At 47.1% G+C, this 12500-nt stretch overlaps 2 protein-coding genes across 18 annotated transcripts in view; one reads left to right on the plus strand and one right to left on the minus strand.

The window, feature by feature from the left end:
• Window positions 1-12500, minus strand: part of LOC123762740 (leucine-rich melanocyte differentiation-associated protein) — a 292506-nt gene that overhangs the window by 190317 nt on the left and 89689 nt on the right. The window lies entirely within an intron of this gene.
• The window catches only part of LOC123762738 (uncharacterized), a 195043-nt gene that overhangs the window by 72150 nt on the left and 110393 nt on the right, over window positions 1-12500 (plus strand). For 6 of the 17 annotated variants that reach the window (XM_069332257.1, XM_069332259.1, XM_069332256.1 and 3 more), the window contains exon 1: window positions 48-126. The exons of 4 other annotated variants lie outside the window; for them this stretch is intronic. In XM_069332257.1, the coding sequence (XP_069188358.1) occupies window positions 63-126 (64 nt within the window). In that variant the 5' untranslated portion in view covers window positions 48-62. Of the gene's footprint in view, window positions 1-8; window positions 127-1216; window positions 1366-12500 lie in introns of those variants that run through there. 7 more of the 17 variants (XM_069332266.1, XM_069332270.1, XM_069332269.1 and 4 more) reach the window with 6 other exon arrangements.

Consider the following 12500-nt stretch of genomic DNA (forward strand, 5'->3'; position numbering starts at 1 on the left):
CTGGCTGGCTGGCTGAGAGAGAAGGGAAGGGCCGAGTGGGCGTTGGTGGCGCGGTTTGAGCCATGAGTTGGGGCCTGGTGCTGGTGGTGCGCGGTGTGTCGCTCGCTCGGTGGTCGCTGGCTGCTGGTTGGTGTCCCGGTGTGTTCCCTAGTGGTCGCTGGCCGCTGGTTGGTGTCCCGGTGTGTTCCCTAGTGGTCGCTGGCCGCTGGTTGTGTGTGTACAGCAGTCTACAGACTGTAGCTAGTATACACCAAGCGGACTCCGTCAGCCCACATGGAATATATTTTGTCATTGATATGAAAATACATGACATGCGCAGCTACCATATTTATAAATATTACGAAATTGAAAGACTGAAACGTGTATGCATTGAAAACACTGACATTTATGGATTTCGTGAATATATAAATATAAATATAAACATTTATCATCAAATATAAAACTTATTATACACATATATAAATTTAGTTTTGTATATATATTGACTGGTGCTATAATTTTGTATTTAATTTCGTGTTAAACTGGAAAATCAACAAATAACAATAATGAAAAATCTAATTATACGGCATCAACCAACAGGCAATTTTGTTTAAGCTGATTTTCTAAAACAGACGTGACCATACATTTATACAATACAAACCAACAGGTATACATTTTCTACATACATATACACATGTTATGCATCACATAATGTAGTGGGTTATTGAGCACTCAACAGTATGTGGTAGTATATAGGGCTAGCCAAGAGGTAGTGTTTCTGATGTGTGGTACACACACACAGTGTTAAAGATGTGTTCAACAACACATCAGTGAAGTGTTGCAGACTCTGGTCACACACCAATACTAATGTTAATTATATCTCTGATATACTCCACACTATACAGCCGTGGAATACTCTCCCTCATTAGTATTGTAATTGTTCATATTTCTTTGTGGTAATGATGTGGGCGGATGTATCCGTTATGTGGGGCCGCTCGCGCCTCACCCACCCTGATAAATGACCACTTGTACTGCTTCTACACCTACCACCACTTCAACTTTTACTCTCAGTCACATAACATATTAATATAAATGAACGCGTACTATAAATATAATGCGTGATGACGTGAAGGCATGAGTGTTGAGGATAACAATGGCCTATGTAACCCGTTTTCTCCCATAACTGTCTTGGCCAACCTGTTCTCACATTTAATGTTGTCGTCTACAGCGTCAAAGTTAGTGCTTTAATATTCTCAAATTAAAGTCGGGCCCTAAAGTGGCCCATGCCGGCACTAACGACCATCGGCTTCGATAGCTTAGGTGGTTTGGCGAGCCTCGAACGCTGTTTGTGTGGCACTATACCTCTCAGGTGAGGTACATTGAAAGGTAAGTACAACACGAATATGTTTGTGTGCATACATGCCCTGAGCCATGTATCTTCTATGTGCGTGTATACATGCCCTGAGGCATGCGTCGTCCATACATGCGTGCTTGTGGCTCGCTACCTGTAACACGAGTAATTAAACCTCCTGTGAAATACCTTTTTGCTGGTACAAGTGAAACATGGAGGTGTTGCTGTCACGCATGACAAACATGGAGGTGTTGCTGTCACGCATGACAAACATGGAGGTGTTGCTGTCACGCATAACAAACATGGAGGTGTTGCTGTCACGCATGACAAACATGGAGGTGTTGCTGTCACGCATGACAAACATGGAGGTGTTGCTGTCACGCATGACAAACATGGAGGTGTTGCTGTCACGCATGACAAACATGGAGGTGTTGCTGTCACGCATGACAAACATGGAGGTGTTGCTGTCACGCATGACAAACATGGAGGTGTTGCTGTCACGCATGACAAACATGGAGGTGTTGCTGTCACGCATGACAAACATGGAGGTGTTGCTGTCACGCATGACAAACGTGAGAGAGTACAGACAGACGAGTGAGTACAGACCGGTGTGGAGGGACTGGTGCATGACTCATGGACTCTGGGAATCAACAGTCCACCAATATGATCTGTTATTCCTAAGGCTTCACGCATGAGGCTGTATAAACATCATCCTCTGATCTTATCTTTGTTAAACAGTAAACACACACACTCAATATGAAATAAACAAACTGAAGGAATGGTCCAATAAATGGCAACTAAAGTTCAACCCATGTAAGTGTAATGAAACTAGGTGGAGGGAACAGGCAGCCAGACACAGGATACCGAATGAGAGATGAAGTCCTTCATGAAGCGGACAGAAAGATCTAGGAGTTGATATCACACCAAACCTGTCTCCTGAAGCATATATAAAAAGAATATCACCAGCGGCATCTGCGAGGCTGGCTAACATCAGAACTGCCTTAAGAAACCTGTTTAAGGATGCATCAGTTTCTTAAAAGTTGTTCAATGTCAACCAATTTTTTTGGACTAGTTGTATATGAAAAGGGCGGCAACTGTTCCAAGTTTCAGTGTCGCAGCCTAAATAGATTTGATTTTTTTTTTTCAACGAATGTTACACATTTTCAGTAAGCCTCTACAACCACAGGTTTCAAATTAAATCATTTCTATGACACTCTTCTATCGCATTAGCATATAATAAAGGATCTGTAACAGCGGATTTTCCAAAATATGTTTAGTTTTACTAATACAAATAGTCAAAGTTCCCCCCCAAAAAATTATGCAAATATATGCAGGCGATGAGTCACAATAACGTGGCTAAAGTATGTTGACCAGACCACACACTAGAAGGTGAAGGGACGACGACGTTTCGGTCCGTCCTGGACCGAAAGCACGGGCTTTGGTGCTACGGGCTCACCATAGTCCGTGCTACATGGACACTTCGTTCTGAGTAGCTAAATCTGTAACAACAACAACAACAACATACTTCCTCATCACAATCGACTTGAGAATGGTTCCAGGACGGACCGAAACGTCGTCGTCCCTTCACCTTCTAGTGTGTGATCTGGTCAATATGTAAATATGTCATGTTTATTACTATTATAAAATCAATAAATAAACTTAGGAAAAAATACTTGTTACAGATTATAGAGACATAAACTCTACATATTAAGTGCAAGTTTCATGTAAATTGAATAAAAATGAAAGAGTATAGATTACGTTTATATTGAAAAATAATAAAAAAAAAAGTCTAAGGTGCTGCCATCTGTGGCTGAGGTTGACATCAACCAATTTCCTCCAAAATTGGCACCCTTACAGATAGGCTTACGTGCAGTCAGGTGTATAAGTTTCATGCAAATCGTCCGATAAACAAAGAAAAAAAGTTAACTAATTTTTTTTTTTTAAACTAATTCATTTGTTCTATTACATGTTATTGTGATAGCTTAGAGTCATAGACATGATTTCAGTTGACACTTGTGTTTGATGTTAATTTTTCTCCTTTTTGGAAAATTTTTGACACAATTCAATATTTTTTTCTCCCTTCCTATTTATGCTACGATGCTGAGACGCGAACCAGATGAATCCCTTTTCATATACAACTCGTCAAAAAGTTTGATTGAAATCGAACTAGTTTTCATTTATTGCATATTTTTGGCATATTTGGAACTGATGCCCCGGAAACCTTCAGAACCTTGTATACCACATATATAAGACCAATCCTGGAGTATGCGGCCCCAGCATGGAGCCCGTACCTTGTCAAGCACAAGACGAAGCTGAAGAAACTCAGAGGTATGCCACTAGGCTAGTCCCAGAACTAAGAGGCATGAGTTACGAGGAAAGGCTGCATGAACTGCACCTCACGTCGCTGGAACACAGAAGAATAAGGGGAGACATGATCACCACATACAACATTTTTAGGGAAACTGACAGGGTAGACAAGGACATTATTTAACAGGTGGTAATCGAACAAGGGGTCTCAGTTGGAAACTTAAGTTCTCTAATGAGCCACAGAGACATTAGAAAGAACATTTCAGTGTCAGAGTAGTTAACAGATGGAATGCATTAGGCAGTAATGTGGTGGAGGCTGACTCCATACACAGTTTCAAATATAGATATGATAGAGCCCAGTAGGCTCAGGAATCTGTACATCAGTTGATTGACAGTTGAGAGGCGGGACCAAAGAGCCAGAGCTCAACCGTTTAGAGACAACTAGGCAAGTACAACTAGATGATTACACACACTTGAGGCCTCGCGGCTGAGTGGGCAGCGCTTGGGGGTCGTAGTCCTAAGGGCCCGGGTTCAATTCCCGGCCGAGGCAGAAACAAATGGGTAGAGTTTCTTTCACCTGATGTACCTGTTCACCTAGGAGTAAATAGGTATCTGGGAGTTAGACAGCTGCTTCCTGGGGATGTGTGAGTGTGCGTGGGTTGAAAGAAATACATGAGTTTGACATTATAGAGTAAAAAATATACACGTTAAAAAGGCGGGGTCCAAGAGCTAACAGCTCTATTAGACAGGTATAAAGAGTAAATACAAATAATAAATACACGGCTCATTCCAAACGTCAAAGCTATGTTTTGTATACATGCAAGGTTTTGTATACAAACAGTTTTGTATACATACAAACAGTTTTGTATACATAAAGTTTTGTATACATACAAAGTTTTGTATACAGTTTTGTATGTATACAAAAACTGTTTGCTAAACTGCTAAAAAAAACAGAGAGAGATGAACACACCTGATGCCTCTGTTCACCTAGCAGTAAAATATACCCCCGGAATTTACTAACTGTTGTGGGGGTTGAATGTTGTTGATTGTCAGTGGTTGATATGGGGGGGGGGGGGGGGGGGTGGGAGTCCTCGATAAGACAAGCACAGGCTTCCTGTCCCCGAGAACGGCAATTAGTATTCACACATGTGCCAAGGTCAAGTCATCTCTGGCATAGCTTTATCTTGACCGCCAATGGTTAGTACTTTACGGTATGGAGTTAGAAACTCTAATGTTACTTGACAGTCAACTCCAGACCATAGGACGTGTGTCAAGTAGGCTCTGGTGTTGCTTGAGTGTGTGTCAAGTAGCTTCTGTTGTTGCTTGAGTGTGTGTCAAGTAGCCTCTAGTGTTGCTTGAGTGTGTGTCAAGTAGCCTCTAGTGTTGCTTGAGTGTGTGTCAAGTAGCCTCTAGTGTTGCTTGAGTGTGTGTCAAGTAGTCTCTAGTGTTGCTTGAGTGTGTGTCAAGTAGTCTCTAGTGTTGCTTGAGTGTGTGTCAAGTAGCTTCTGGTGTTGCTTGAGTGTGTGTCAAGTAGTCTCTGGTGTTGCTTGAGTGTGTGTCAAGTAGTCTCTGGTGTTGCTTGAGTGTGTGTCAAGTAGTCTCTGGTGTTGCTTGAGTGTGTGTCAAGTAGTCTCTGGTGTTGCTTGAGTGTGTGTCAAGTAGCCTCTGGTGTTGCTTGAGTGTGTGTCAAGTAGCCTCTGGTGTTGCTTGAGTGTGTGTCAAGTAGCCTCTGGTGTTGCTTGAGTGTGTGTCAAGTAGACTCTGGTGTTGCTTGAGTGTGTGTCAAGTAGTCTCTGGTGTTGCTTGAGTGTGTGTCAAGTAGTCTCTAGTGTTGCTTGAGTGTGTGTCAAGTAGTCTCTAGTGTTGCTTGAGTGTGTGTCAAGTAGTCTCTAGTGTTGCTTGAGTGTGTCAAGTAGTCTAGTGTTGCTTGAGTGTGTGTCAAGTAGTCTCTAGTGTTGCTTGAGTGTGTCAAGTAGTCTCTGGTGTTGCTTGAGTGTGTCAAGTAGTCTCTGGTGTTGCTTGAGTGTGTCAAGTAGTCTCTGGTGTTGCTTGAGTGTGTCAAGTAGTCTCTAGTGTTGCTTGAGTGTGTGTCAAGTAGCTTCTGTTGTTGCTTGAGCGTGTGTCAAGTAGGCTCTGTTGCTTGAGTGTGTGTCAAGTAGTCTCTGGTGTTGCTTGAGTGTGTGTCAAGTAGCCTCTAGTGTTGCTTGAGTGTGTGTCAAGTAGCTTCTGTTCTTGCTTGAGCGTGTGTCAAGTAGGCTCTGTTGCTTGAGTGCGTCAAGTAGTCTCTGGTGTTGCTTGAGTGTGTGTCAAGTAGCCTCTAGTGTTGCTTGAGTGTGTGTCAAGTAGCTTCTGTTGTTGCTTGAGCGTGTGTCAAGTAGGCTCTGTTGCTTGAGTGTGTGTCAAGTAACCTCTGGTGTTGCTTGAGTGTGTGTCAAGTAGGCTCTGGCCAGCCGTCCTGGCCAGCCGTCCAGGCCAGCCGTCCAGGCCAGCCGTCCTGGCCAGCCGTCCTGGCCAGCCGTCCAGGCCAGCCGTCCTGGCCAGCCGTCCAGGCCAGCCGTCCAGGCCAGCCGTCCTGGCCAGCCGTCCTGGCCAGCCGTCCAGGCCAGCCGTCCTGGCCAGCCGTCCTGGCCAGCCGTCCTGGCCAGCCGTCCTGGCCAGCCATCCAGGCCAGCCGTCCTGGCCAGCCGTCCTGGCCAGCCGTCCAGGCCAGCCGTCCAGGCCAGCCGTCCAGGCCAGCCGTCCAGGCCAGCCGTCCAGGCCAGCCGTCCTGGCCAGCCGTCCAGGCCAGCCGTCCAGGCCAGCCGTCCAGGCCAGCCGTCCAGGCCAGCCGTCCAGGCCAGCCGTCCAGGCCAGCCGTCCAGGCCAACCGTCCAGGCCAGCCGTCCAGGCCAGCCGTCCAGGCCAGCCGTCCAGGCCAGCCGTCCAGGCCAGCTGGAATTACTCTTGCTGAAGCTTCTCACTGCATTTGTCATTCCTTGATGCATCATCAAGGCGCAATATTACAATATTAAGTCCCCGTGGTGCAGTGGTAACAACCTCGCCCCGCGCTTCGCTAGTGATTTGGCCTGGGTTCGTATCCTGGCCGGGGGAGAATTGACTGGGCACCAATCCTTAACTGTAGCCTCTGTTTACCCAACAGTAAAATGGGTACCTGGCTGTTGAACGATTTAGTGGATCGTATTCCAGGGAACATAGGATTAAGGGACTTGCTTCAGACGTTCCGCGAGCTAGTGGCTGTACAAGAATGTAAGACTGTTGTAGACCTGTCACTCCGGCCGTAACTGTCATGATTTGGACGTGTTACGGACAGGATTTCTCAATATTCTGGATATTTCAGTCATTAAGACCACAGCAAGTGTCTGATATGTGTTGAGTTGATGGAACAGATCCAAGTGAACAATGACAGTCCTGGGGTGTTGAGGAACGCTATGTAAATGTCTCTCTCGCCTTGCAAGAAGTCAACCAGCGGAGGTCGAGTCATCTTATCTTGAGTTATCTTGAGATGATTTCGGGGCTTTTTTTTTTTTTAGTGTCCCCGCGGCCCGGTCCTCGACCAGGCCACCACCCCCAGGAAGCAGCCTGTGACAGCTGACTAACACCCAGGTACCTATTTACTGCTAGGTAACACGGGCATAGGGTGAAAGAAACTCTGCCCATTGTTTCTCGCCGGCGCCTGGGATCGAACCCGGGAGCACAGGATCACAGTCCAGCGTGCTGTCCGCTCGGCCAATCGGCTCCCATAGTTTAATTTGTATATTATGGGCAGAGAAAGACCGACCATCAGCCCTATGATGGGCTCAGGAGCTGGTCCACATTGCTCTATAAACTAAACAATTTGCATATTTGGTGAAGAGGTTACAAACAGGTTTCATTTGGCTATCATGGACCCAAGAGGCATCCAGAGGGTAGAGTCAGGCAACACTTAATGGCCTGTTGCAAGCTACACACATGCATGTTGCATATGTAGTGACATGCATGTTGCATATGTAGTCACATGTTGCAATGCACACATAGCCGTCACGTGCATATCGGCGAGTTTATTGTGTTAATGCAACCCGTTCTCGCACTTGCTTATAGTCAATATTGGCTTATTTAATAAGTGCATATGTGACATACTAAATGGTTGTGAATATTTTAGTTTACCTTGAAAAGCTTCATAGAAAACACCGACCTTACCTAACCTTCTTAGTATGTTAAGATAAGCATCTTATCGCTTCTTAATTACAATAATTACTTAACCTATACCCTTAAAACTATGCCACGAAAGGCTTTCACTAACATTAGGGTTATTAGTCACTAAGAAATGATTTTATTGTTAATGATCGACAACTTCTCTAAAACATGGCCAAGACTCAAAGTATTTTTATACGAAACCTGTGCATCTTTCCGTACATCATGGCGGCTTTGTTTAACCCACCTACAGCTCCCCCCCCCTCCCTCACCTGTCAACCCCACCTACAGCCCCCCTCCCTCACCTGTCAACCCATCTACAGCCCCCCCTCACCTGTCAACCCACCTACAGCCCCCCCCTCACCTGTCAACCCACCTACAGTCCCTTCCCTCACCTGTCAACACCTACATCCCCCACCCTCACCTGTCAACCCACCTACAGCCCTCCTCCCTCACCTGTCAACCCACCTACAGCCCTCCTCCCTCACCTGTCAACACCACCTACAGCCCCCCCTCACCTGTCAACACCTACATCCCCCACCCTCACCTGTCAACCACCTACAGCCCCCTCCCTCACCTGTCAACCCACCTACAGCCCCCCCTCACCTGTCAACCCACCTACAGCCCCCCCTCACCTGTCAACCCACCTACAGCCCCCCCTCACCTGTCAACCCACCTACAGTCCCTTCCCTCACCTGTCAACACCTACATCCCCCACCCTCACCTGTCAACCCACCTACAGTCCCCTCCCTCACCTGTCAACCCACCTACAGCCCCCTCCCTCACCTGTCAACCCACCTACAGCCCCCTCCCTCACCTGTCAACCCACCTACAGCCCCCTCCCTCACCTGTCAACCAACCTACAGCCTCCTCCCTCACCTGTCAACACCTACATCCCCCACCCTCACCTGTCAACCCACCTACAGCCCTCCTCCCTCACCTGTCAACCCACCTACAGCCCTCCTCCCTCACCTGTCAACACCACCTACAGCCCCCCCTCACCTGTCAACACCTACATCCCCCACCCTCACCTGTCAACCACCTACAGCCCCCTCCCTCACCTGTCAACCCACCTACAGCCCCCCCCCTCACCTGTCAACCCACCTACAGCCCCCCCTCACCTGTCAACCCACCTACAGCCCCCCCTCACCTGTCAACCCACCTACAGTCCCTTCCCTCACCTGTCAACACCTACATCCCCCACCCTCACCTGTCAACCCACCTACAGTCCCCTCCCTCACCTGTCAACCCACCTACAGCCCCCTCCCTCACCTGTCAACCCACCTACAGCCCCCTCCCTCACCTGTCAACCAACCTACAGCCTCCTCCCTCACCTGTCAACCAACCTACAGCCCCCTCCCTCACCTGTCAACCCACCTACAGCCCCCCTTCACCTGTCAACCCACCTACAGCCCCCTCTTTCACCTGTCAACCCACCTACAGCCCCCTCTTTCACCTGTCAACCCACCTACAGTCCCTTCCCTCACCTGTCAACACCTACATCCCCCACCCTCACCTGTCAACCCACCTACAGCCCCCTCCCTCACCTGTCAACCCACCTACAGCCCCCTCCCTCACCTGTCAACCCACCTACAGCCCCCCTTCACCTGTCAACCCACCTACAGCCCCCTCCCTCACCTGTCAACCCACCTACAGCCCCCTCCCTCACCTGTCAACCCACCTACAGCCCCCCTTCACCTGTCAACCCACCTACAGCCCCCTCTTTCACCTGTCAACCCACCTACAGTCCCTTCCTTCACCTGTCAACACCTACATCCCCCACCCTCACCTGTCAACCCACCTACAGCCCCCTCCCTCACCTGTCAACCCACCTACAGCCCCCTCCCTCACCTGTCAACCCACCTACAGCCCCCCTTCACCTGTCAACCCACCTACAGCCCCCTCCCTCACCTGTCAACCCACCTACAGCCCCCCCCCCCCCCCCTCTGAAAAGGTTAGGATAGGTCGTGCTTGTCTATACAGCTTTTCAGGTAAACTCTAATATTCACAGTATTTTGGTGCCATGCTGGCGATTAAGTGTACTTATGTACTTAGTATTGTACTTATTACATTTAGTATTAAAACGTACTGTCTATTCGGAGGATGGGCTGCACCACCACCTTCTTCAGAACGCTTGAAGAGTTGTGAGCCGAGCCGTTAGGGGGGAGGGGTGCAACTCGTTCTCGCACTTGCTTATAGTCAAAATTGACTTATTAAATAAGTGCATATGTGACATACTAATTTATTGTGAATATTTTAGTTTGCCTTGAAAAGCTTCATAGAAAACACCGACCTTACCTAACCTTCTTACTATGTTAAGATAAGCATCTAATTGCTTCGTAATTACAATTATTACTTAACCTATACCGATAATAGGTTAAGTAATAATTGTAATTACGAAGCAATAAGATGCTTATCTTAACATACTAAGAAGGTTAGGTAATGTCGGTGTTTTCTATGAAGCTTTTCAAGGCAAACTAAAATATTCACAATAAATTAGTATGTCACATATGCACTTATTTAATAAGTCAATATTGACTGTACGAAAGTGCGAGAACGGGTTGGGGGGTGACAATGTTTCACGCGTAGATTACCAATGTATATGAACCAATTGGAGTGGTTATAAATAGGAGCTTCCTCGCTTGGGCCAATAGGCCTTCTGCAGGTTCTCATCTTACATTCTTGCGAAATTTACATTCCAGCAGTCCTTGTGGCGCAGTGGTAAGACACTCGCCCGGCTCTTCGCGAGTGCTTTGAACTGGGTTCGTATCCTGGCCGGGAATGATTGACTGGGCGCCAATCCTTAACTGTTCCCTCTGTTCACCCAGCAGTGAATGGCCACCTGGTTGGTAAACGATTTGGCGGGTCGTATTCCGGGGATAGTTAGGATTAAGGACTTGTCCGAAACGCTAGGCGTGCTGGTGGCTGTACAAGAATTGTAGAATGGTTGGTATATACGTAAGAACTCTATAAATAAATACAAAAATCACCGAGCCTTTAGCATCGCTAACAGGCGGAGCATATTTTAAATGTCGACACTGTCATCCTAATGTTTAAGGTGTGAGGAACACAGGGGTGGTCTCGGCCGGCCGTCTACACACCTGGCGAGGTAGCCAGGTGTGTTGACGCCGTCTACACACACCTGGCGAGGTAGCCGTCTACACACCTGGCCACCCTGAAGCCCTCAACACCTGTAGGAATTTCCTTGTGGAAGTTATAAGGTGTTTCACTTGTAATTCTCTCTTCTCTTCACCACTATATATATCTATCTCTCCCTCTCTCTCTCGCTACACATTTTGCAGGTGTGTTTCCACTCGTCCCAACAACGCCATCACGCCTGTTACAAAACTCACACTCCCATTATAACATTAACTTCCGCCCTCAGAAATAAACAGCAGTTAATAGTGAATTATAATCTAATAATATAAGGGTTAATTAATTAGTCTAAATAAGAGAGGATCCGGTTCCAAATAAACTACCTACGTTGAGGTTACCTTAAGGTGCTTCCGGGGCTTAGCGTCCCCGCGGCCCGGTCGTCGACCAGGCCTCCTGATTGCCGGACTGATCAACCAGGCTGTTGGACGCGGCTGCTCGCAGCCTGACGTATGAGTCACAGCCTGGTTGATCAGGTATTCTTTGGAGGTGCTTATCCAGTTCTCTCTTGAACACTGAGGGGATTGCATCTACTCTGACAATGCTAACCACCAAACATGCGAACCAATAGCCGTGCAGCTAGCTGTCTGTGGGTCTGACAGACTCTCTCTACTATGGTAGTTGGTCATCAGTGTTCTCATGAACAAGAACAAATAACCGCGTTCTTGTTCCCATTGCCAAGAACTGCCCGAGCTTTCTTGTCCTCTGGTAACTGTGTATAATTGTGTTTAGGACAAGAAATTGTCGTATTCAAGTGCCCTTATCCTAACCTACCAGAGGACCCGAAACAGAAAATGGAGCAGTATGTCAATTTAGCGAGCCGTTACTATTTTCTAGTACGATAATTTTTGGTTTTAAGTAGATTGTACGTCAATATGCGACGCTCTGTTAGGATGACGGGTTGGGTAGTTGCTGTAACTTTTGAGTACTGTAACTCACAAGGCGCTGTGTTCTCTCTCTGTTCCTCGATGCTCCGAGAGCTTTAGGCAGCTGAACACACTAGAGTTCCTAGAGGCTAAGCAGAAGATTATTAATGTATCTCTCGATTACATAACATAATCAGGTATGCAAAGTAGCTGTGAAATATATTATTGTCCTGTATGAAATTTTACAGGACATTATGTTGATGCAACATACATCATATGTTGACGCAGAGTATGTTGATCCACCGTTGAATTAGAGGCCAGTGGATGTCATAGGCAGTAATAAGGCTAATGTTGTGTTATGGTGATGGACTTGTTCTACACGCACTTGCCCCCCCCCTCCCTCCACACACACACACACTCAAGCCTCCAGGTATGCCTCCATACCTTCCCTGTCCCTCCATATACTCAGCCTCCAAGCATACCTCCAAACCTTCAACGTCATATCCTCCCTTCCGTCCATGTCAAGACCTGCACATCACCGCACCACATCACTACACATCACTATACACCACACTACTGACCTTATACCGTGATATATTTCCACCACCACACTCTATATAACACACTATACCGCACACAGCTACAAGAGAGGGCGGGGCTGGTGTGTTATGAGA

This window comes from Procambarus clarkii, chromosome 27, assembly GCF_040958095.1.
Source record: "Procambarus clarkii isolate CNS0578487 chromosome 27, FALCON_Pclarkii_2.0, whole genome shotgun sequence".
Lineage (NCBI taxonomy): Eukaryota > Metazoa > Arthropoda > Malacostraca > Decapoda > Cambaridae > Procambarus > Procambarus clarkii.